The 25,751-nt window shown below is 37.3% G+C and overlaps 1 protein-coding gene across 5 annotated transcripts; it reads right to left on the reverse strand.

The window, feature by feature from the left end:
- Positions 1-1,866: 1,866 nt before the first annotated feature.
- LOC113775177 (endonuclease MutS2) lies at positions 1,867-23,722 on the reverse strand. 5 transcript variants are annotated; one of them, XM_027320065.1, is made up of 20 exons: positions 23,257-23,722; positions 23,023-23,148; positions 22,646-22,813; positions 22,459-22,542; positions 22,120-22,170; positions 21,126-21,182; positions 20,951-21,033; positions 20,328-20,451; positions 20,175-20,234; positions 17,961-18,203; positions 17,579-17,659; positions 17,327-17,474; positions 16,324-16,451; positions 4,413-4,460; positions 4,136-4,266; positions 3,968-4,050; positions 3,700-3,803; positions 3,182-3,252; positions 2,306-2,610; positions 1,867-2,174 (listed from the first exon to the last, which is right to left on the reverse strand). In XM_027320065.1, exons 1-20 carry the CDS (start codon positions 23,590-23,592, stop codon positions 2,020-2,022), a joined length of 2,586 nt encoding a protein of 861 aa, XP_027175866.1. In that variant the 5' UTR covers positions 23,593-23,722; the 3' UTR covers positions 1,867-2,019. The 5 variants fall into 5 exon arrangements, with proteins under 5 accessions (XP_027175866.1, XP_027175784.1, XP_027175949.1 ...); XM_027319983.1 differs by having other exon boundaries at positions 1,867-2,177; XM_027320148.1 differs by lacking the exon at positions 3,182-3,252 and having other exon boundaries at positions 1,867-2,177; positions 3,948-4,050.
- Positions 23,723-25,751: the final 2,029 nt, after the last annotated feature.

Raw genomic sequence — 25,751 nt, forward strand, 5'->3', positions numbered from 1 at the left:
CTTTTAAAATGAAGCAATTTCGTCCTTGACATTTAAAAACTGAAATCATTACATCCCAGAATCCAAATTTCAATCTGAGTCAAACCACCAATCAACCTAATTACAAATTTTGGGTGTGTAATGGGTAGATCACTTGGTTAACTCAAATAGATATTCATGTGAAATTTAATGAACCTTAAAAGAAAAAAATAAAAAATTATAACATAAAAAAGAAAGATTAATCTTTTCTACATTATCATTGTATACACTGACGGTTTTATGTACCGCCATATAATTTTAATTTAAATTTAAACACCAAATTTTATATTTATGATACACATCTAGATTCGCAAGCGGATATACTAACGGTGCATAAAAAGATTTACCAAAAAAAAAACTCTACTATTCCAAAACAAAGAATGGCCTTTTTATGTTATAATTTTTATTTTTTTGGTTTAATAAATGTCATGTGAATATGATGAAGTTGACTGAATGATCTATCAATTCTATTTTCGAAATTTATTACTGGGTTATTAGATGGTTTGATTCAGATTGAAAATTAGGTTTAGGGATGTAATAGTTTTAATTTTTAAATGTCAGGGACGAATTTGCTTCATTTTAAAAGTGAGGGATGAAAAGAATATTTTTGCGAAATGTGAGGGATGAAACAGGTCATTTTCCCTAAAAAAAAATTAACGCAACAAATTTGATTTGCGACGTCAAGGAGGAAAAGTCAAAAAGCTGATGCAAATGATGTCAGCTTTTTAAACTATTAAAAAAATAATAAATGCCTCCTAATTTGTCCTTATTAGCCATTTGCGTCAGCTTTTTAAACTATTCAAAAAAAATTGTATTGTATTAGCTGTAGTCCTGCTATCCTGTCAAGTCGTTGTCAGCCTTGTCGGTGTCAACAAGCCTTTCGCCACAGATCTGATGAGCGGCGAAAGCTTGGGGAAAAAAATTCGGAGAAATTATATAAAAATACAGCAACCAAAAATAAATACAAATTAATTCTAATTTTATTGATAGTCGCTTACCCAAAATGCAGCAGCCCTAAAACCAGAACCCCCTCCTGAATACCCCCAATTTTCTGAACATTTTCAATTTTGACAATATTCTTAGAAATTTGCCGTTGAAGCCACCTTCACTGCTTTGTAAACACTTGTAATGATTGATTGCATTATGCATTTCAAACACATGTATTAAGATTTTGGTCCATCTCATGATTCTACAATTTTACAACTCAAGTTTACAAATTCAAGTTACAATCATAATAGGATTGCTAAATATTTTAGAATTTAATTGGATTATTAGAAAATTGTGGCTTATTTTTGTACTTGATAAACACGAGAATATTTGGATGGTTTAGGTTTCAAATGTTATACTTGATCAATCTAAACCATTCACACTATTCTTTCCAATTTTTAGTCAAAAAATTAAATTAGGTGTATTGTAACCAAATTTTTTTAGTAATTGCTTGTATAACTTTGATCACATTGTTTGAAGCCCGACTAATTGTGGTTGATGTATAAAGTGATGGTTCTTCAAGTTCTCCTATTTCCCCTATCCCTTAAATAAGGTTTCGGAATATCTTTTTAAACCCATAATGCATTCAAATCGCCCCTCATCTTCCAAAACTAAATTTACTCCACAAAGTAACCCCAAATGACAGTCAAGACAATTTTGAGATGTATCAACAAATACAAAATTTCATATCATGGGCTGTAAATATGAGAAGGAAAATCTACTATTACTTTTGTGATAGTGCATTTGTTGCTAATAAATTAGAAAATTGTAGACAAATGACAATGTACATAAATCTAATGTAAGTGCGAATAAGTTGCAATTTGCATCATATTTAGCACGCTAAAAAAAGGGGGGGGGGGGGAGGGCTTGAGGAACAGTTCCGCCAATAATGACTGGAATCAGAAGCTCCCACAAGCAGCCCCAGTGGTTGTATTTGTGCATCCTCAAAGCCACATCTCAGATAACTGCTACTACTGGTTGCTTTTGAAGCCAAAGCAGGCAGAAAAGTTTTACTCAGATTACATCCACCAGCCTTAACTTCAGCTTCATATTGCCAGCTTGAACAACTATTTCTTCCTTGGATGGCTCCACCTTCAAAACTACTGCTTTCTTGTTGAGAGAAGGAACTACCACTGTATCACCTTCTTTTGGAATTTCAGCTCTTTTATCTGCTATACATGCAAGGAAAACTTTAATTACCTTACCCTCATATAGTCAGCATAGATGTCAACCCTACAACTCCTAAAATCAGATTGCCTGGAACAGAAAGAACAGCAATTGAAACCAATAGGCTATATACCTGGGACTGGTTGCTGCCTCGTATTATTTGCAGTTAGAGTCTCAGAGGCATTGGAGGTCTCACTTCTTCCTGCTTCACTTTGCAGATCAACAGAAGTCAAAGTGTCCTCGCTCTTTTTAACCATTGACCTATGTTGCCAATTGTTATGAGATGTTCGAAGCTGTCGTACTTTCTCATGAAGCCTTGAACGTGCTGAACCTGCAGTCTCAGATATTTTTTGTGTCATCTTGTATCTTTGATTCCTTTGGTGTTCCTTGACATTTTTGCTGGTCAACACTAGATCGCTATGGAGTTTTTTCGACAATCTGAGACAAATAATTATGAAAAGAATCTGGAGCGTCAACCATCTGTGGAACTTTTATTCTCAATACATTAATCAGCAAATTAAGTATCTACATTAATTTTTTTGATATTTCCTTTGTCATCTTTAACCAATTATACTGTCATTAGGGTATCCCTTCCATCATTCAGGTATCCACAAGCACATAAAGATGTTGAAAGTTATGTTGGTAAAGGAAATCATATGAACATGACTCACTTAACCAACAATAATCTATCTTTTCAAAGAGATGGCACTGTACTAAAAAAATTCACCTCGTAGTAGGATATTACATGTGGCATTCATTTCTACCCCTGTAATTAATCACTACTGATACTAAAGCCCACTCCACTTTACTTCAGATTTATGTACACAATACTTCCAGCAAATAGGATGAATCCAAAGGTATTTGAGCATTTCTTTCTATAAACTCTACACTGTGTAAGTGTTAAGTATTTTCTTCTCAACGCATCAGGACAATAAGGCATTTCTGTAGTTCTGGGAGACAGCTAAGGCAATCAAACAAAGACATATCTAGTTAATTGAAAGATTCTCACATCAGATAATGTTGAGCTTCCTGGATTTGCTTATGGAAATTATGCTTAAATCTCTCCATTTCTACTATAATCTGCAACAGGTCATAACAAAGGGAAGATTTCTTAAGAAAATAATGAAAATATATCAAAACTTGTAAAGAAAGCATCACAACCATTTACTGCATATATGCATCTAAAGACAACACCCGCAGAAAGCAGTAAATACCAATCTAATTAATATATAGTGTAATTTGGTACCCTTGAAAAGAATGACTAGGTTTATTGTTGCTTCTACAATTTGGCACATATATAGTTCAAAAGTGTCAGTAATATCATGTCAAAAGGTGATGGCATCTATCAAAATTACACTAATTAACAATCTATAAGGACAGAAACAGATTTAATCTAGGTAATTCTTATGTTTGAGTGTTCTTGTGAAGTTGATTGTAAAAGATAGTCAACCATTCTGCAATAGGATGCATATTTGCAAATTAACAGTCCTGATAGGCGTACATATTCCAATATCAAACAAATATTACCTCGTTAATTTCTGCACTAGCCACTCCATAAAGTTCACGAGCATTATCCAAAATTGCATTTGGAATTCCAAGCCTTTCAGCAATGCTGATTGCATTTGAACGGCCTGGAAAGGTGAGATGTACAAGGAAGAAAAACCCATGTAAATAGGTTTATACAAATGCTAAAAACACCTCAATCACACAAATGATTCTTGTTTATAATATGAATATTTCGGCAAAGGAACTGCAACTAATGAAGAACCGGTTACCACCAAATTGAAAAGAGAACCTGGTACTCCCCAAAGAATCCTAAAGGTGGGCTTCAAGTTCATCTCGTCAAACTCCATGCATGCATTTTCGAAGGCTTTATTGCTGTCAGTCGTGTTTTCCAACAGGAAGCCATCAGTTCGAGATTGGCATGCAGTTAGACAAGAAATTGTACCTTCTCGCAAACTACCTGTATTTAAGGGTTTTAAGTTCTCCATGATGTGTTGTTGCCATTGTTAGTAATGGACCAGCCTCTGCAAAAGATTCAAGCAATGCCATTCCCAATGCAGCGCCTTCTTGGGGATTTGTTCCTGCGCCCACCTATAAAAGGAGGTAATGCATGGTGCTATCTCTAAACAAGCAGGGTCTCTATAAATTAAATCACATAAACGAGTCAAACAAATGAACTGTAAAATTGTCCCAACAAAAATAAAAAATGAAACTAGGAACTTCTTCACAGCACATACTTCATCTAGTAGCACTAATGACAAAGTTGTTGAATGAGATAGAATTTCCTGCAAAAGAGTAAGCAAAATCATGTAGCCAGGTCAATAAAGGAACTAGCTCAGCAAAGTTTTAGTAAAAAAATCAGGTAACAGTATGAGTTTAGAAAGCAGAATTAACCATGGCAATCAGAAGGATGGTACATCCCAGTACTGCAAGCAAGAGAGGACTAATTCTATGTAATCAAGCATTTAAGAGTGCATGGTCTCTCAGGAAGAGGCCCAAACATAGTTCTTCCTTTCTCTTACAGTTCACTGAAGAGTGTGAATGCTAAGAAGTAGTAGATCAAAAATCCACTAATCAACATCTCAGTTGCAAGCATTATACAAGAAGCAACAAAAAGTTGATGTTGGAGCTGTGAGCATAAAACATGCTAAAAGGCTCTTAATTAAACCCCGAACAAATGCTTCCAGCAGCACAGCCATGTCAATGTAGAGAAGTCTATTTACGATATAAAATCATCAAGAGAAGAAGGCTAAGCTTACAAAAAAATTTCAAACAATTGGAATGAAGAAAAGTATTATTTCTGCCTAAGTTTGCTCAAAACTATGAATGTCTTCATATGGGGCTAAAAAATATGACCTAATGATGCCAACATCCTAATAATACAGAATAATGGTTAACTGACAATTTTTTCTTATAATTTAGTGTTCTATCCATTCAGTGCCTTGAGATTGGAGACCAATAAACCGAACTGTTAGGACCGGGCCAGGAAATAGACAAATCCAAGTTAGGACAAAGTAGGCGGTATAACCGACCATATAATAGATAGGTGGTAGATACCAGCCATATAATAATTAGGCGGTAAAACCGACCATATAAAGACGGATAACAAAGCAAATAAAAGACACAGAAGATTTACATGGTTCGGTCAAATTGACCTACGTCCACGGGCGAGGGAGGAGCAATAATTCTACTATGAAGAAGAAATACAAAAAACCGTAGGAAAGTGGTTCCTAGGCCAATAGGCACTTACAAAAGAGTTTAGAAAATATTCCTAAACTCAAAACAAGAGAGCCTAAAATATTTGACTGAATGGGCTAGATGACTCAAGAAACTAATAGCCCATATAACTCTCTTGAGTGGTGCGAGTTTATTCCTTCATCAGGCTCCCTTATTTATAGGAAATCAAAGGAAGAATTCCTTTGGCTTCTACCGATGTGGGACGAAGCACCAAAAGCATTTGGTCAACAAATGCGGCTTCAACAAATCTCCACCTTGATGAGTCCCCAACATCGAGAGATTATAAACTTGCTCCACCTTCTTCATATAAGCCCCAATGGGCTTAAATCACCAATAACGAACACCAACCAAGTCCAAGCACTGCTTGAACTTGTAATTTGGAAGAGGCTTCGTAAACATATCGGCTGGATTGTCCTTAGTATTGATTTTCTGAATAAGGACTTTTCCCTCAGCAATGATATCCCGAATGAAGTGATACTTCACATCAATGTGTTTCGTCCTCTCATGATACATCTGATCTTTAGTCAAGTGTATGGCACTTTGACTATCACAGTGAATATCAATAACACCTTGATATAGACTTAGTTCGTTAAATAAACTCTTCAACCACAAGGCTTCTTTGATTGCCTCGGTCACAGCCATATATTCTGCTTCAGTAGTAGACAAAGCTACGACAGGTTGTAGAGTAGCTTTCCAACTAACAGCACAACCGCCAATGCAAAATACATAGTCTGAAAGTGATCTTCTCCTGTCAAGATCCCCAGCGTAGTTTGAGTCTACAAAACCAACCAAAGTGTTATTATTTCTTCCAAACTCCAAACATGTATTTGAAGTACCTCGCAAGTATCTGAGAATCCACTTCACAGCTTGCCAATGTGCTTTACCAGGGCAAGACATATATCTGCTAACAACACTGACTGCTTGTGCAATATCTGGACGAGTACAAACCATTGCATACATAACACTGCCGACAGCACTGGAATAAGGAACCCGTGTCATATAATCTTCCTCTTCATCTGATTTTGGTGATTGAGCAGCAGATAGCCGAAAATGGCTAGCAAGAGGAGTAGATACTGGTTTAGCATCTTTCATGCCAAAACGCTCCAAAACTTTCTCAAGGTAATTTTTCTGGGTCAAGAACAACTTCCCTACTCCTCGATCTCGCTTGATATCCATGCCAAGAATTTTCTTAGCTGCTCCCAAATCTTTCATTTCAAATTCACTATTTAACTGCAGTTTCAAAGTGTGAATTTCTGACAAATTCTTGGCAGCAATGAGCATGTCATCAACATAAAGCAGCAAATAAATGAAAGAACCATCATTTAACTTCCGGAAGTAAACACAACTATCATACATGCTCCTCAAATAACCATGACCCAACATAAAGGAATCAAATCTTTTATACCATTGTCTTGGAGACTGCTTTAATCCATATAAGGATTTCTTCAATAAGCAAACATGGTCTTTCTTACCTTCAATTTTAAAACCCTGGGGTTGTTTCATATAAATTTGTTCTTCAAGTTCGCCATGTAAGAAAGCTGTCTTAACGTCGAGTTGTTCTAACTCCAAATTATACATGGCAACTAAAGCAAGCAAAACACGAATAGAGTTATGTTTAACAACAGGTGAGAATATATCATTAAAATCAACACCTTGTACCTGACTATAGCCCTTTGCAACCAATCGTGCTTTATATCTTGCATCTTCAACCCCTGGAATACCTTCCTTTTTCTTGAAGACCCACTTGCAACCAATAATTTTCTTAGCTGACGGCGGCTTTATAAGAACCCAAGTTTCATTCTGATGAAGAGATTCAATTTCTTCATTCATCGCAATCAATCACTTTGCAGAATCATCACAAGAAACTGCTTCTGAATAGGTGGAAGGCTCACCAACTGCATCAGTTTCTTCTGCAACAGATAAAACATATGCAACTAAATTTGCATATCTTTGTGGTGGTCGAATGTCTCTCCTTTGTCTATCTCTGGCTATGGAATACTCCTCTTCTTCTGAGCTATCTTCAACAGTAGATTCAGGTGTATCTACTGGCATTTGTTGAATAGAAAATTTGGACTGAGAAGGACCAGAACTGCCAATATCAAGCTCCACCTGCTTCTGTGTACTATTAGTAGTACAAGGACTAGAAGACTCCTTCTTGGAAGATAACATAGACAATTCATCGAAAGTAACATCTCTACTGATCACAAATTTTGGAGATTTGGGATCAGGACACCATAATCTGTATCCTTTCACCCCAGAAGCATACCCAAGAAAAATGCACTTTTTAGCACTAGGCTCCAATTTTCCATCATTCACGTGCATGTATGCTGGACATCCAAAAATTTTTAAATTGGAGTAATCAGCAGGAGTACCTGACCAAACTTCCTCAGGAGTTTTGAAATCAATAGATGCAGAAGGAGAACGGTTGACAATATAATAGGCCATATTGATCGCCTCTGCCCAAAAGTCATTTGTCAACCCTGCATTGGAGATCATACATCTTGCTCTCTCCAAAAGAGTTCTGTTCATACGTTCAGCCACACCATTTTGTTGAGGCGTCATCCTGACGGTGTGATGCCGAACAATTCCTTCATTCTTGCAGAATTCATTGAATTCACCTCCACAAAATTCCATGCCATTATCTGTTCTCAACCGCTTAATATGCTTTCCTGTTTGTTTCTCAATCAAAACTTTCCATTGCTTGAAAGTTAGGAAAACATCATTTTTATGCTTAAGAAAATAGACCCAAACTTTCCTTGAATAATCATCAATGAAAGTCAACATGTACCTGGCACCACCTTTAGAAGGAGCACGAGAAGGACCCCATAGATCTGAATGAATGTAATCAAGAGTACCTTTTGTCTTGTGAATTGCTGGTGAACTGAAGCTGACTCTTTTCTGCTTCCCAAAAATACAATGTTCACAGAATTCCAATGGACCGGTACTTTGTCCACACAGAAGTCCTCTTTTGCTTAGTATGCCCAAGCCTTTTTCGCTCATGTGCCCCAAACGCATATGCCATAATTTTGTGATGTCTGTATCTGACAAAGATGATGTTGAAACAGCAGCATCACCTGTCACAGTAGATCCCTGCAAAATATACAAAGTACCAGATCTGTGTGCCTTCATAACAACAAGAGCTCCTCGAGTGATTTTGAGAACTCCGTCTCCACCTGAATACCTGCACCCGATAGACTCAAGAGTGCCCAAAGAGATGAGATTTTTCTTCAAATCTGGAACATGTCTAACATTTGTGAGCGTCCTCACAATACCATCGTACATTTTAATCCGGATTGTGCCTTTGCCAACAACTTTACAAACAGCGTTGTTGCCCATTAAGATAACTCCACCTTCAGTTGATTCATATGTTGAAAACCAGTCCCTATTGGAACACATATGATATGAACAACCCGAATCTAAAATCCACTCATTGTTAGACCTAAAATTATTTTCCGTTGCACAGAAAATGGTTCCATCATTCTCATCAGCTGCTATACTAGTTTCAGCGGATTTAGTATTTTTCTCAACAAATTTCCCCTTTTGCTTTTCTTTATTTCTCAATTTAAAACAATCAGAGATAACATGGCCCTTCTTTTTACAATAATTGCACACCACATTTTTATGTCTGGACTTGGATCTACTTCTATTTTCTGTGTTTCTCTTTTCAGATCTACCCCGAACAAACAAGCCATCGGCTTGACTCCCACTAGTTTCCCCAGTAATATCCCTATCTATCTGCTCTTTAGATTTTAATGCAGATTTAATTTCCCGATACGAAATTGTTTCCTTTCCATAAATCATAGTATCGCGGAAATGCTTAAAAGACTGGGGAAGGGAACACAAAAGTAATAGGGCTTGATCTTCATCATCAATTTTCGAATCTATATTCCCCAAATCCATAATAATGGAATCAAATTTATCAAGATGGGAGAGTATAGATGTACCTTCAGACATCCGAAGCATGTACAAACTCTGCTTCAAATATAGCCGATTCTCGACTGTCTTCTTCATATACAAGGCTTTCAATTTATCCCACATAGCCTTGGCCGAAGTCTCCGTTGCTACCTCACGCAATACCTCATCGGAGAGATTTAAGATTATGCTGGATCTGGCCTTCTTATCCATATCTGCGAAATCCGCATCCATTACATCTTCTGGTTTGTTCTCGATTCCGTGAATCGCTAGATCAACTCCGTCTTGAACAAGAATGGCCTCCATCTTGAGCTGCCACATTCCGAAGTTGACATTCCTGTCGAATTTCTCGACAACCGTCTTTGTTATCGTCATTGTTGCCACAAATTCTGTAATTTGAAGTTTGTCTCAAAAAACTAGCCAAACAAATATGCAAGTCTCGTGAGCGGGCCCCACGAATGAACCGGCCCTTACAGGATAAGTGGGCCCCACAGGATGGACGGACCCCACCAGATGAACCTGTCTTGCAAAATATAATAACCAGCTCTGATACCAGTTTGTTAGGACCGGGCCAGGAAATAGACAAATCCAAATTAGGACAAAGTAGGCGGTATAACCGACCATATAATAGTTAGGCGGTAGATACCAGCCATATAATAATTAGGCGGTAAAACCGACCATATAAAGACGGATAACAAAGCAAATAAAAGACACAGAAGATTTACGTGGTTCGGTCAAATTGACCTACGTCCACGGGCGAGGGAGGAGCAATATTTCTACTATGAAGAAGAAATACAAAAGACCGTAGGAAAGTGGTTCCTAGGCCAATAGGCACTTACAAAAGAGTTTAGAAAATATTCCTAAACTCAAAACAAGAGAGCCTAAAATATTTGACTGAATGGCCTAGATGACTCAAGAAACTAATAGCCCATATAACTCTCTTGAGTGGTGCGAGTTTATTCCTTCATCAGGCTCCCTTATTTATAGGAAACCAAAGGAAGAATTCCTTTGAGCTTCTACCGATGTGGGACGAAGCACCAAAAGCATTTGGTCAACAAATGCGGCTTCAACAAATCTCCACCTTGATGAGTCCCCAACATCGAGAAGGTGGAGATTTGTTGAAGCCGCATTTGTTGACCAAATGCTTTTGGTGTTTCGTCCCACATCGGTAGAAGCCAAAGGAATTCTTCCTTTGGTTTCCTATAAATAAGGGAGCCTGATGAAGGAATAAACTCGCACCACTCAAGAGAGTTATATGGGCTATTAGCTTCTTGAGTCATCTAGCCCATTCAGTCAAATATTTTAGGCTCTCTTGTTTTGAGTTTAGGAATATTTTCTAAACTCTTTTGTAAGTGCCTATTGGCCTAGGAACCACTTTCCTACGGTCTTTTGTATTTCATCTTCATAGTAGAAATATTGCTCCTCCCTCGCCCGTGGACGTAGGTCAATTTGACCGAACCACGTAAATCTTCTGTGTCTTTTATTTGCTTTGTTATCCGTCTTTATATGGTCGGTTTTACCGCCTAATTATTATATGGCTGGTATCTACCGCCTAACTATTATATGGTCGGTTATACCGCCTACTTTGTCCTAATTTGGATTTGTCTATTTCCTGGCCCGGTCCTAACAAACTGGTATCAGAGCTGGTTATTATATTTTGCAAGACAGGTTCATCTGGTGGGGTCCGTTCATCTGGTGGGGTCCGTCCATCCTGTGGGGCCCACTCATCCTGTAAGGGCCGGTTCATTCGTGCGGCCCGCTCACCTTGTGGGTCCGTTCATCCCGTGGGGCCCGCTTAATCTCGTGGGGCCCGTTCACCCTGTGGGGCCCGCTCACGAGACTTGCATATTTGTTTGGCCAGTTTTTTGAGACAAACTTCAAATTACAGAATTTGTGGCAACAATGACGATAACAAAGACGGTTGTCGATAAATTCGACAGGAATGTCAACTTCGGAATGTGGCAGCTCAAGATGGAGGCCATTCTTGTTCAAGACGGAGTTGATCTAGCGATTCACGGAATCGAGAACAAACCAGAAGATGTAAAGGATGCGGATTTCGCAGATATGGATAAGAAGGCCAGATCCAGCATAATCTTAAATCTCTCCGATGAGGTATTGCGTGAGGTAGCAACGGAGACTTCGGCCAAGGCTATGTGGGATAAATTGAAAGCCTTGTATATGAAGAAGACAGTCGAGAATCGGCTATATTTGAAGCAGAGTTTGTACATGCTTCGGATGTCTGAAAGTACATCTATACTCTCCCATCTTGATAAATTTGATTCCATTATTATGGATTTGGGGAATATAGATTCGAAAATTGATGATGAAGATCAAGCCCTATTACTTTTGTGTTCCCTTCCCCAGTCTTTTAAGCATTTCCGCGATACTATGATTTATGGAAAGGAAACAATTTCGTATCGGGAAATTAAATCTGCATTAAAATCTAAAGAGCAGATAGATAGGGATATTACTGGGGAAACTAGTGGGAGTCAAGCCGATGACTTGTTTGTTCGGGGTAGATCTGAAAAGAGAAACACAGAAAATAGAAGTAGATCCAAGTCCAGACATAAAAATGTGGTGTGCAATTATTGTAAAAAGAAGGGCCATGTTATCTCTGATTGCTTTAAATTGAAAAATAAAGAAAAGCAAAAGGGGAAATTTGTTGAGAAAAATACTAAATCCGCTGAAACTAGTATAGCAGCTGATGAGAATGATGGAACCATTTTCTGTGCAACGGAAAATAATTTTAGGTCTAACAATGAGTGGATTTTAGATTCGGGTTGTTCATATCATATGTGTTCCAATAGGGACTGGTTTTCAACATATGAATCAACTGAATGTGGAGTTATCTTAATGGGCAACAACGCTGTTTGTAAAGTTGTTGGCAAAGGCACAATCCGGATTAAAATGTACGATGGTATTGTGAGGACGCTCACAAATGTTAGACATGTTCCAGATTTGAAGAAAAATCTCATCTCTTTGGGCACTCTTGAGTCTATCGGGTGCAGGTATTCAGGTGGAGACGGAGTTCTCAAAATCACTCGAGGAGCTCTTGTTGTTATGAAGGCACACAGATCTGGTACTTTGTATATTTTGCAGGGATCTACTGTGACAGGTGATGCTGCTGTTTCAACATCATCTTTGTCAGATACAGACATCACAAAATTATGGCATATGCGTTTGGGGCACATGAGCGAAAAAGGCTTGGGCATACTAAGCAAAAGAGGACTTCTGTGTGGACAAAGTACCGGTCCATTGGAATTCTGTGAACATTGTATTTTTGGGAAGCAGAAAAGAGTCAGCTTCAGTTCACCAGCAATTCACAAGACAAAAGGTACTCTTGATTACATTCATTCAGATCTATGGGGTCCTTCTCGTGCTCCTTCTAAAGGTGGTGCCAGGTACATGTTGACTTTCATTGATGATTATTCAAGGAAAGTTTGGGTCTATTTTCTTAAGCATAAAAATGATGTTTTCCTAACTTTCAAGCAATGGAAAGTTTTGATTGAGAAACAAACAGGAAAGCATATTAAGCGGTTGAGAACAGATAATGGCATGGAATTTTGTGGAGGTGAATTCAATGAATTCTGCAAGAATGAAGGAATTGTTCGGCATCACACCGTCAGGATGACGCCTCAACAAAATGGTGTGGCTGAACGTATGAACAGAACTCTTTTGGAGAGAGCAAGATGTATGATCTCCAATGCAGGGTTGACAAATGACTTTTGGGCAGAGGCGATCAATATGGCCTATTATATTGTCAACCGTTCTCCTTCTGCATCTATTGATTTCAAAACTCCTGAGGAAGTTTGGTCAGGTACTCCTGCTGATTACTCCAATTTAAAAATTTTTGGATGTCCAGCATACATGCACGTGAATGATGGAAAATTGGAGCCTAGTGCTAAAAAGTGCATTTTTCTTGGGTATGCTTCTGGGGTGAAAGGATACAGATTATGGTGTCCTGATCCCAAATCTCCAAAATTTGTGATCAGTAGAGATGTTACTTTCGATGAATTGTCTATGTTATCTTCCAAGAAGGAGTCTTCTAGTCCTTGTACTACTAATAGTACACAGAAGCAGGTGGAGCTTGATATTGGCAGTTCTGGTCCTTCTCAGTCCAAATTTTCTATTCAACAAATGCCAGTAGATACACCTGAATCTACTGTTGAAGATAGCTCAGAAGAAGAGGAGTATTCCATAGCCAGAGATAGACAAAGGAGAGACATTCGACCACCACAAAGATATGCAAATTTAGTTGCATATGCTTTATCTGTTGCAGAAGAAACTGATGCAGTTGGTGAGCCTTCCACCTATTCAGAAGCAGTTTCTTGTGATGATTCTGCAAAGTGGTTGATTGCGATGAATGAAGAAATTGAATCTCTTCATCAGAATGAAACTTGGGTTCTTATAAAGCCGCCGTCAGCTAAGAAAATTGTTGGTTGCAAGTGGGTCTTCAAGAAAAAGGAAGGTATTCCAGGGGTTGAAGATGCAAGATATAAAGCACGATTGGTTGCAAAGGGCTATAGTCAGGTACAAGGTGTTGATTTTAATGATATATTCTCACCTGTTGTTAAACATAGCTCTATTCGTGTTTTGCTTGCTTTAGTTGCCATGTATAATTTGGAATTAGAACAACTCGACGTTAAGACAGCTTTCTTACATGGCGAACTTGAAGAACAAATTTATATGAAACAACCCCAGGGTTTTAAAATTGAAGGTAAGGAAGACCATGTTTGCTTATTGAAGAAATCCTTATATGGATTAAAGCAGTCTCCAAGACAATGGTATAAAAGATTTGATTCCTTTATGTTGGGTCATGGTTATTTTAGGAGCATGTATGATAGTTGTGTTTACTTCCGGAAGTTAAATGATGGTTCTTTCATTTATTTGCTGCTTTATGTTGATGACATGCTCATTGCTGCCAAGAATTTGTCAGAAATTCACACTTTGAAACTGCAGTTAAATAGTGAATTTGAAATGAAAGATTTGGGAGCAGCTAAGAAAATTCTTGGCATGGATATCAAGCGAGATCGAGGAGTAGGGAAATTGTTCTTGACCCAGAAAAATTACCTTGAGAAAGTTTTGGAGCGTTTTGGCATGAAAGATGCTAAACCAGTATCTACTCCTCTTGCTAGCCATTTTCGGCTATCTGCTGCTCAATCACCAAAATCAGATGAAGAGGAAGATTATATGACACGGGTTCCTTATTCCAGTGCAGTCGGCAGTGTTATGTATGCAATGGTTTGTACTCGTCCAGATATTGCACAAGCAGTCAGTGTTGTTAGCAGATATATGTCTTGCCCTGGTAAAGCACATTGGCAAGCTGTGAAGTGGATTCTCAGATACTTGCGAGGTACTTCAAATACATGTTTGGAGTTTGGAAGAAATAATAACACTTTGGTTGGTTTTGTAGACTCAAACTACGCTGGGGATCTTGACAGGAGAAGATCACTTTCAGACTATGTATTTTGCATTGGCGGTTGTGCTGTTAGTTGGAAAGCTACTCTACAACCTGTCGTAACTTTGTCTACTACTGAAGCAGAATATATGGCTGTGACCGAGGCAATCAAAGAAGCCTTGTGGTTGAAGAGTTTATTTAACGAGCTAAGTCTATATCAAGGTGTTATTGATATTCACTGTGATAGTCAAAGTGCCATACACTTGACTAAAGATCAGATGTATCATGAGAGGACGAAACACATTGATGTGAAGTATCACTTCATTCGGGATATCATTGCTGAGGGAAAAGTCCTTATTCAGAAAATCAATACTAAGGACAATCCAGCCGATATGTTTACGAAATCTCTTCCAAATTACAAGTTCAAGCAGTGCTTGGACTTGGTTGGTGTTCTTTATTGGTGATTTAAGCCCATTGGGGCTTATATGAAGAAGGTGGAGCAAGTTTATAATCTCTCGATGTTGGGGACTCATCAAGGTGGAGATTTGTTGAAGCCGCATTTGTTGACCAAATGCTTTTGGTGCTTCGTCCCACATCGGTAGAAGCCAAAGGAATTCTTCCTTTGGTTTCCTATAAATAAGGGAGCCTGATGAAGGAATAAACTCGCACCACTCAAGAGAGTTATATGGGCTATTAGCTTCTTGAGTCATCTAGCCCATTCAGTCAAATATTTTAGGCTCTCTTGTTTTGAGTTTAGGAATATTTTCTAAACTCTTTTGTAAGTGCCTATTGGCCTAGGAACCACTTTCCTACGGTCTTTTGTATTTCTTTTTCATAGTAGAAATATTGCTCCTCACTCGCCCGTGGACGTAGGCCAATTTGACCGAACCACGTAAATCTTCTGTGTCTTTTATTTGCTTTGTTATCCGTCTTTATATGGTCGGTTTTACCGCCTAATTATTATATGGCTGGTATCTACCGCCTATCTATTATATGGTCGGTTATACCGCCTACTTTGTCCTAACTTGGATTTGTCTATTTCCTGGCTCAGTCCTAACAAACGAACTATGCACTATTGCACATTTACTTACTCATAAATTGATAAACAGCAACTGATTATTGATGTTTACCCATTACTTATCCAAAAAGGCATATACTAAACACACTATTTATTCAATCCACTTGATTGTCTTTTGAGGTTGGGGATATTTCTATGTTTGTCAAGTAAAATGAGATATAGTTTTAGATTTGTTATGGTCATCAACACCTACCAAAAAACTCCTCATGCAAGCCAAATATACAACATGTATGACATTTAGCTTTACTGCATGAGAAATGGACTTCAAGATACTCTGTCATCTTAACTACAACTTGGGGGGAAATAACTCACAAAATTGGAGATTGTATCTTTCATGAGAGGTTCTTAAGTTACCTAAAGATGATTGGGATATCGAGCCTTTTTGCAACAGGAGACATTTTGTAACTACTAACAAAATGAAATTCCACGTGTGCACCTTAAATTCCTTTTGATAGCAAGGAAACGAAAACAATATATAAAAGCCATGTTCAAAGTGCAAAATCCTTAACAACAACCAACTTACACTAATTTGCTTCACATGGCCAGAGAAGGTAGACAGAGACTGAGACAAGGACTGTTCATCACCAATATCCGCAAAGACAAAATCAAACCAAGGGATCTTTACTGGTTCAGAAGCTAACACATATATACCTGCAAAAACAGAATTAAAGCAGAGATTTCATTAATAATAGGGTACCCTCCTAATAGCTCCATGACATGCTCCAAAGAGAGACAAGCAAATGTAGAACATCATACCTAAAATTTTTGACAGAAAGTTAAACCACAGTACAACACTATTCGCGTCGTTATCTGTTCTTCCCATTCTTTCAAAATAACCTTTTCTATTTTCCTGTAATTTACTTGTTACGGGAAAACTTCAAATTGCTCTGACCAGATATAGATAAATGTACTAAGGCACCCAAATCATATCTCAACCGCCCATCAATCAGCTCAGTTATAAACCTATTAGGTCATGTGTTCAGTATCAATATTTGACTCGTATCATCTGCTATTAGCAATAACAGTATCATTGATCGCACCATCTTTTATGATTAGATAGTTTCAAGAAGCAGAATACAAAGAGATTGCTGGTAAAAATTTTATTAAAAATCTAATTAAATGATAAAACAAGGAACGCTAGCTTGAGAAAATGATTGTCTTCATAGAATTCATTAACTTTTCTCCATTTCCTCACACAGGGAAGTTAAGATTTATTCTTGAACGAAATTAGTTGTCAGATTTCACTGGTCATAGAGTTTTAACATAGGGAAGCCAAGACTCATGGCTACCTTACTCTTTTGATATTGCTCTCCTGCCTATGACTTTAATAGCTTAAACTTTTCATCTAGACTGCAAAGAAATCTGTACAACATTTACTTGGAGAGTAAAGTAGAAAAAACAATTCCTTCAGTGAGTCTTAGATACCTAGATCATGTAGTGAATTGAACAATATGTTCAGAAAAGCTAGATACACTTTGTGTGCAAGAAAAATTCTGACAATTCAAGATTAAAATGCTACAGTTCACCTGATTTTGCCATCATGGCAGCCAAGGCAACAGTCTTCAAGCAAATAGTTTTGCCTCCAGTATTGGGGCCTGTTATTACAACAACTCTAGTATTTCTAGCAATAAATACATCACTAGGAACTGGACCAGCTTCTTGTAACTCAGCAACCTGACTTCACCCAAAAAAAAAATCCAGGTTCAAAATTATGAAGTATCAACTTTACTGAAACATGAAGTTAAAATGAAAGATCGATTTTAGTCCTAAAATATAACCTCCTGTTCCAAGGATGAAATACATAAATCTGTTTCTTTCTTTCCCACCATGCTTCCTCCTTGTTTTCTCCTCCTGATTTCCTGGAGTCAAAAAACATCAAGTTCATTTGATGAAAAAGGAAATTACATAAATTCAATATATACCCAAAAGTTGGAGTTGAGAAAACAATCCTCGAGTAAAAATCACCATCCTCTCGTCCAACCAAATTCCAAGAAGAGGATAAAATTTTATGAAGAATAACATGAGCCAAACAGATTCATATGCAAATACATCACTTGGTATGCATAAACAGAAGGATATTGGAGTCTGTATAGATTCAGCCATAAACTTAATACCATAGGAAAAACAAGGTAGCAGTAGAAAGTTTAACTCACGACTTACAGCAACAGCATCATTGACATCCTTCTTGGCCTTCATTAGTCTCTGCCGATGCTGCTGAATGAGGAGAGGATGATAAGCTTTCGGAAGATACAAAGTCCAATTCTTCTGGGTTGGATGAGAAACCACTGAAGTAGTTGCCTTTGACAAAACAGCAGATGGACGGCAACCATCCTCGGCTTGTGGCAAAAATATATCAGGAAATGAGCCCCCAAATGATAGACTATATCGTGCTCTGGCATTTATCTGTTCAGAAAATTACAACATTTTAAGGCAAATGGAAACCAGAATGCTGATTAAATAGCATTGCCATATCCAAGCATCTATAAGAAACACCCACTTGGTTGGGAGGTTTTGCACTCCTCAATGGGAATGACTGACAGGTAATGATGCCCACTGGTTATGCTCAGTATACTACTATGGGATTTTGCATCATCCACTTCTGGGTCTTCCAGCCCCCAAAACCCACTAAATTGGGCAATATCAGCTCTCATTACCCACCTTTTAAAAGAAAGTAGAAATAAACAAAAATTCAAGTTGAAAAAATATGGAAAGGAAGAGCATGGCCCCTCTCTTCTGTTTTCACATTCCAATCTGCTTCATCCTGATCTCTCTCTGCTTTCCTTCATTGTGGAAGATGGTTTACAGTTGTCTTTGTTCATATATTCTCGGATTTGGAGCAAATTTTGATTGATTCACACTTTGCAGAACAGGAGAAATTAGCAAAATCAGAAGTGGGTTTTTACTCAGAAAAAATTATAAATCTATCTCATGGCACCAAAGAAGTTCTGGGCGTGATCAGGATTTCTTTTCTGGACAAATTAGAAGGTGCAATTTTTTGGGTTTGGTTTTAACATCTGAAGTTGTAGCACAAGTTTGATTGTCATATTATGCGGTGGAGAGAGTTGGAGGTGGCAGTGGGCATGAGATGAAGAAAAAGGAAGGGAAAAAAATAAAGAAAAAGAAAATGAGAGTAAATAGAAAAGCTGATGAGGCTGAAATAAATTAAAAATGGAAAAGTCATTCTTATTCCACCCTACCTACCAAACATGAGATTTCACAAGAAGAAATCTTCACAAAACCATTATTATTAAGGGGGCTATGATATTCATTGCCATTGCCATTGACAATTCATTTATGCAGTCAAATACGCAATCACTCTCCCAAGAAATATGATAGAAATAACGTTAAACAAACCCCAAGATCAAAATGACTCGAGTTTTATATATATAATTAGGAAAATACAAATAAATGAAAAGTTGTCCCTGTATCAGCAAAATTCTGGACCTTGATTAACCAAAAGCAAACAAAATAGTGCACAGAAAAGTGTTTGCCCATATGCTTCCCCTTCTCATGCACAACAGAATATGACCTATCTATAACCCTAAAGGAAAAGTACGAGATAAATGGAGATCAGAATATCACCACAACTACCATCAATAAATTCACAAGAAAGGCAATACTTTAGCCCATTTTTAGAGTTATTCTTGTTGGGATATCAAGTGTGAATCAATATCCCACATTGGAAAGAGATGAGTAGAATGAGGAACATATAAGTGGGAATGATCCATAGACCCAATGCCTTAAGGTTTTGGGTTGGATGTGGTGTCAAACCCATGGTTGTGGTTCCCATTCTAGCTCATGGTTAAATTCTCCCCGAGTTTGGCTCTCTCAGAGCCCAACAAGTGGTATCAGAGCCGATGGTTCGGCTGGGCAGTGACTCCAGGATAAAAAAAAGCCAGTGGGAGTGGTAAGGTGTGGCTTGAATAAGAGCAGGAAAAAAAAAATCATGCAGACCTGCAATGAGGCAAGGGCATGTGGGCTCTTGAGCAAGAATCGTACACTCCAGATTGAAGTGGGCTTGATGGAGTGGATGGCCTAGGGAGAGAGGTCCGATGTGGAAGAGATTCACAATTGAGGGGGAGATTGTTGGGATATCAAGTGTGAATCAATATCCTACATTGGAAAGAGATGAGTAGAATGAGGAACATATAAGTGGGAATGATCCATAGACCCAATGCCTTAAGGTTTTGGGTTGGATGTGGTGTCAAGCCCATGGTTGTGGTTCCCATTCTAGCTCATGGTTAAATTCTCCCCGAGTTTGGCTCTCTCAGAACCCAACAATTCTGAAGTCCATTTTTGTGCATCAACAATATAATCCCCTCCATCCCAAATTAAATTAATTATGGAAACATAGTTTTCATCAAAAATACTTACCACATCTAGTTCAATCATATCATCGAACACGATTTCAATCTCATTAAGATCCATTTGCATCTGTTTAACAAAGGAAACTATTAGAATATACTCACTTCTACTTTAAGAACTTGACATTGCAATTCTGGAACTTTATTTGGAATAAATTAAAACCTTCTTTGTTATCTTTAAAAGCACATCAGCTTCAGCCTTAGCAACAGATGCCCTTGCTTGTTGCAACTGGTCATTAAGTGGGACAGCAGAAAGGGGTTCTAGAATGCTACCTGCACCTGAACCACTACAATAGAGCATAAGCTCTCAAGATAAAACATAAGGTATTGTGAAGCAGTACCAAAAAAATCTCTTATCCACTTGGGAAAAATAATAAATGACTTTTTCATTCATGCTGATGCCATTCTGCATACCAAGAACCTTAGGTAGCACTCTTTAGTTAAATGATATTTTAACACCACACGTCAAATTAACTTTAGATTTGGGTAAACTGAAGAACAGAATACAACTGGCATTTGATTCCTATCTTCACGCTTCTAAAAGCAACCCAAAATTAATAACATGGCTATAATTATCCTAAGGGATAAGTGAACAGTGTAAGATATTAGATGAGATCCTGACAGTCTCATTTTATTTTGTATTCCAAGTGCAGCTGCTGCAGTCACAATTCTGTTATTGTTCAACAGCATGATACAGAAAAACAAACAATGATATGCAGAATCTAATCAGCGGAGATCTTTAGTATAAGCAAAAGATAATAAAAGCCTGCAAGATCTACAATGCACCTTGACAACAGTAGCCCCTTGACATATGATTGAATTTTGGTGCCTGAAGTTATGCACCATCTGCCATCAACACTGCTCACTACCTAAATCATCACAAAAGTTAACCGGAAAGGTCATAGCATATCCAATTTTCATTTATGTGCAATAATATAAAATATCTAACAAAGGAGCTCACCAAAGAGGATGTTTCTTTCATTTCATTCCTGATGAAGCTTTCCATCAACTGGTATAACTGATAAGAAGGTGCAAAGATCAGAAAGCAAATCTGGACAAGGACAAATTCTAAGGCAGAGTTAACACACACAACCAACTTCACATATAATGTATGCTGTGGGCATTGAACTGCTAACTGTCCTTTGTATAAAAGAAGCAAAGCCAACTATTCCACCAAGAAAAGGGATGCAGCAGCATCTAGAAAATGTAAAGATGTACTCCGAACAAAAATAAAAGAAAAATTATAAGCTACACAACCTTGTATCATACGTACTGATAGATCTTCTTTGACATTTCAAAATGGAATTCAGCTAGATTTAGATGGTAGACCAAGGGGTCGGTCTGAAAACAACGACCTTGAGGTTTTGACCCTACTGCGGTACTCTCTGCTAGTTATTAAGTCCAATAGGAAGAAACAAATGGAAACAAAAAATTGACAGATAGACTTGTTCAAAGACTAACCATTCATCAAGGAAACTGATGTAACCAGTCCTTTGTATTAAGGAAGACTGGGTAATTCCCTGGATAACATGGACAGATGAAGCTACATTCTTAGGTGCATTTGTGTCAAGCCAAAAACCTTTAGTCTACTGCCTTCACCTAACAGCAATTTTTTTTTCTGCCGGTTGCCCACTAGATCAATTTCTTAGAGTAGAATCAACAGTTCTTGGTAGATGAGAAACAATAGCTCATGTCGAGGTCAGCTGGCCATAGAGTGATATTTGTTCAAAAGAATGTTCACAAATGACATATAAAAGTACACAAGGGCCCTTCTATGAAGTTTGGAGTAAACTGTAGTATTCTGTTGGACTACAGTCTTTAATAGACTATCTTCTAAATGGAGCTGCTAGAGAATTCAGTGAAAAATGAAGTAAAAAGTTTGTTGACTAAAGTGTATGCGGATGAGCTAGGAACATGATAGTGTCAATCAGCACAGGCATTCAAATACAATGTACCTTTCTTTCAATAAAGCGTACTTGCTCCCGGGATTGTTTCAAAGCAGAACTCTGAGATGGAAAACAAGTAAAACTATAAGAAGATAAAGAAATATCAATGCAGTTGCTGCAAGAAGCCAAAAAAACAAAATGCTCATAGATACTGGGAGGAATGGGAAGCTGGGTAAATAATCATGTAAAGCTAGAATACCTATTAAGAACTAAATAATCATGAAAACCTAGAATACCTATTAAGAACTCCCTTCTACCAAACACAAAGACTGAAATTTATCAAACAATAAGAAACAAAAAGTGGTGACAAGCTTGAATAATCGAGTTAAACCAAAAACAAAAAAATACCGCAGAATCCTTAACAGAGCCATCTTCATCTACAAGTTGCTGTATGAACCTTATCAGTGGTCTACTTATAACAAGTTCTGAAATCTGGAAGTCAATGGGGTGGACAACAAAAAACAATTATAAATAAATAAATAAGAATGAAAGGTACACAAAAGTGGGATGCAACAATCAACTAAGAAGATTGTACCTTTTCAGAAAGAGGCATGAAACGCTGATACCAGTCGGCATCTTGTTTAACAGCAGCTTTCAGATTAAACTGCAACGCCTCTGCAAACTGTAAGAGAGCAACAAGGGCCATAGCTTCACTTCCAGTAACAGGGGAATCTCTCTTTGCACATTGTATAGCCGATTTGACCTTCATCCAAAAATCATACTAGCCTGGTTAGTGTACCATTACTGGTAGCTTTTAGTTACTAAAACAACGCCTCCAAAGAAGTATCAGTTGTTTCTTATTCAGAATAAATACCCCACAAAGAATTTCTAGAATTTTGTCTAATTGCAAAATAAAATTAAACTAAAAAAATCTCTACCGCATCTACAATAACAATGATCGGTTAAACTTACAAGGGCAGTGTCAATGCCAACAAAGTCCAGCATGGCACCATACTTGTGCATCTCCACTACCGCATTTGTCTCTTGAAGAAGCCTTACACTATCCTCATACGTTTTGTTCAATGACCACAATTGCTCCTGCATCCAATGAGGTAAAAAAATTCATTCAAGGATGAAAAGGGTCCAAGAATCACAATCAGTAGTACTGATAGGAAATTGGAAAGAAATCCAAGAAATTAGAAATACCTTGGTGGCCTGTTTGCCTAAACAAGTACCAGCAAAAGAAGCTACAGAGTCACATAGTTTATCCCACTCAAGGACTCTGAGGCTGTCCAGAACAATTCTTCTTGATGCTTGTTCTTCTTCTACTTCTGCTTCTTGATTATTATCTGAAGCAGCAGCAGCTGCAGCAATCAAAGGTTTGTAGGGAAAGGCTCTGATACTGATACTCTTGAAACCAATAACAGGAGGAGAAATCCCACTAGTTCTCGTACTAATACTACTACTAAAACTTCTGCTCAAGATTCTTCTTCTACAACTTGTTCTTGGGAGGATAGTGGAATCTAAGGCCAAAGAAACCATTGTTTACAGAACTAAAGTAGCAGTATTTTCACTGCTACTATCATTTTATCTGCATTCAGAAATGAAATCGCCAATTGTTAGAACATCAATCGAGGAAGAGGAATTCGTTTTGGCTCTTCCTGATCATCTTCCTCTTCTACGATTCTTCATTTGTTGACGTGGTTTCCCTCGTGGATGGGTGATTATCGGGTTTCATTGGGCCAGAACTGGTTTTGGAGTTAGCTGCAACTGATTTTCTCGGCCATTGGGCTTTCATTAGCATACCCATGTTAAGTTGTACTTGGTCACACAGGTCTCTCTCTCTCTCCAAGTTCCAAGATTAACCTACACACTTTTAAATTTGTCAAAAATTAACATGTCAATTTTGAGGCTAATTGCTTAGAATATACGTAAAAAAAAAAATATCGCACAAATGTATCTCTGACACACATCATTTCTTATTTTATACCTGCCGTGCTGACTCAGCACAGCAACAGAACGAATTGTCAGAAACTCTGCACAAATGTCAGTGGTTCAGCGGCCTGTCCCAAGCCATGCTGACTGGGCATTGCTGGGACAGGCGGTAAAAAAAAAAAAAAAAAGGGGCCAGGGGTCAAATACATCCCATGAGGTTGCAATAATTTCAGCCATCAGAATGGTCCCCTCATGCGGATACCTTTATGGTGAGAACCTGCCTATGGTAGGAAGACGGAGACGTTAAATTGTTGTACAGCGCGTGGAGAGGAAATATATGAAAACCGTGTGCGGATGCAACCAAAAAGCACACTGACTTCCGTACGAGTTGGGGCAGGAAGTGTTTTTGCATGTTAAAACTAGAGGCATTTATATATTTGTAAATGTACCCATTACGACTGGAAAAATGTTGCAAATGCCTTGGACAAAAAATGTGTATAAAGAAGGTATCGAAATTTTAAGAAATAATAAATGATTATCGCACACGTGTGGGGGATAATAATTTGGAAGAAGGAAAAGTGGAGGTAAACGAAAGGATTCAAGCCTTCATTATATTTATATACATATATAAATTTAGTGACCAAGTATTCAGCTTAAGCATCCGGGAAAATGGTCCCATGACTATCGTTATGGCAAAAAAACTTATTATAATAGGTTATAATAAATTTAGCAACCATTTGATTACCTGTTGGATTTATCCACTTGAATAGGATTATGCGTAAAAATAAGGAAGTAAGTTTGTCATCTAAAATAGTAAGTTAACGTAATAAACTAGTAATTTTTGCAGCCCAAAACGTGAATTGAAAGTATTACGAAATATACTTTTTAAAGAGATAAATTACAATTTTTATTCTCAATATACTTTTGAGAGAGTAAGTTTATTTGAAGTAATAGTATGTTTTTATATATAAATAATCATTTTTACTTATAACATAGTAAATTTGAAGCCCATATTTTATTGTTATTTAAAATAACACTAAAATGTTTTATTAATGATTAAAATTGAGTACCTTACTTAGTAAGTAATGTTAATATACTTGTATAAATACTTGATCGTATGTGAAAAAATTAGTATTTTTGAAATTTATATATAATTAAATTTTTTCTGTTGCAGTTTAAAAAAAAAAAAGTAAGCGAAATTTTTTTTGCGCAGAGCACCAAAATCCATAAGTCAAAATAGTTGGTCTGAAAGGGAAAGATACAGCTGAATAGCATTGTTTAAAGTACCAAATAAATAGATGTAAAATGCTGGTTAAAAACTGATACTTTGACATATAATAAAGGAAAGTCATAAAAATCAGGCCATTTATGGAAAAAGTTTTCATTAATAAAAATTCCAACTCTTCACGGCTTTCTTACCAGTCTTCCAAAGCATGAGCAAAGTGCCAATAATTGAAATAGTAATCTTTTCAATTTATACAGAATTAATTTATTTTTTGTAAATTAAAAAAAATTGAAATTTTTTATCAGAAAGCACATAAGTCAAAAGGATTGGTCTAAAAGGGAAAGGAATAGCAGATATGTACAGTACTTGTATTTCACGTTCGAAGGACTACAGTACTATTTTTGACAATACCCCGAAAAATATGCAATGCAAACGGAACCGATTCTTCATTATTTAAGATACCAAATCTGTGATTGTGTTTTAACTGTTATCCATTGGTATTCTAAAGTATCATTTTTTCATCTAATACCACCTCTTTAAC

This window comes from Coffea eugenioides, chromosome 1 (assembly GCF_003713205.1).
Source record: "Coffea eugenioides isolate CCC68of chromosome 1, Ceug_1.0, whole genome shotgun sequence".
Taxonomy (NCBI): domain Eukaryota; kingdom Viridiplantae; phylum Streptophyta; class Magnoliopsida; order Gentianales; family Rubiaceae; genus Coffea; species Coffea eugenioides.

Coding starts and splice junctions, on each gene's coding strand:
- LOC113775177 (XM_027319983.1), bottom strand. CDS start 23,592: ATGGTTTCTTTGGCCTTAGATTCCACTATCCTCCCAAGAACAAGTTGT. Junction 23,149..23,256: donor TAGGCAAACAGGCCACCAAG/GTATTTCTAATT, acceptor CATTGGATGCAG/GAGCAATTGTGGTCATTGAA. Junction 22,543..22,645: donor TCATGCCTCTTTCTGAAAAG/GTACAATCTTCT, acceptor ATTGACTTCCAG/ATTTCAGAACTTGTTATAAG.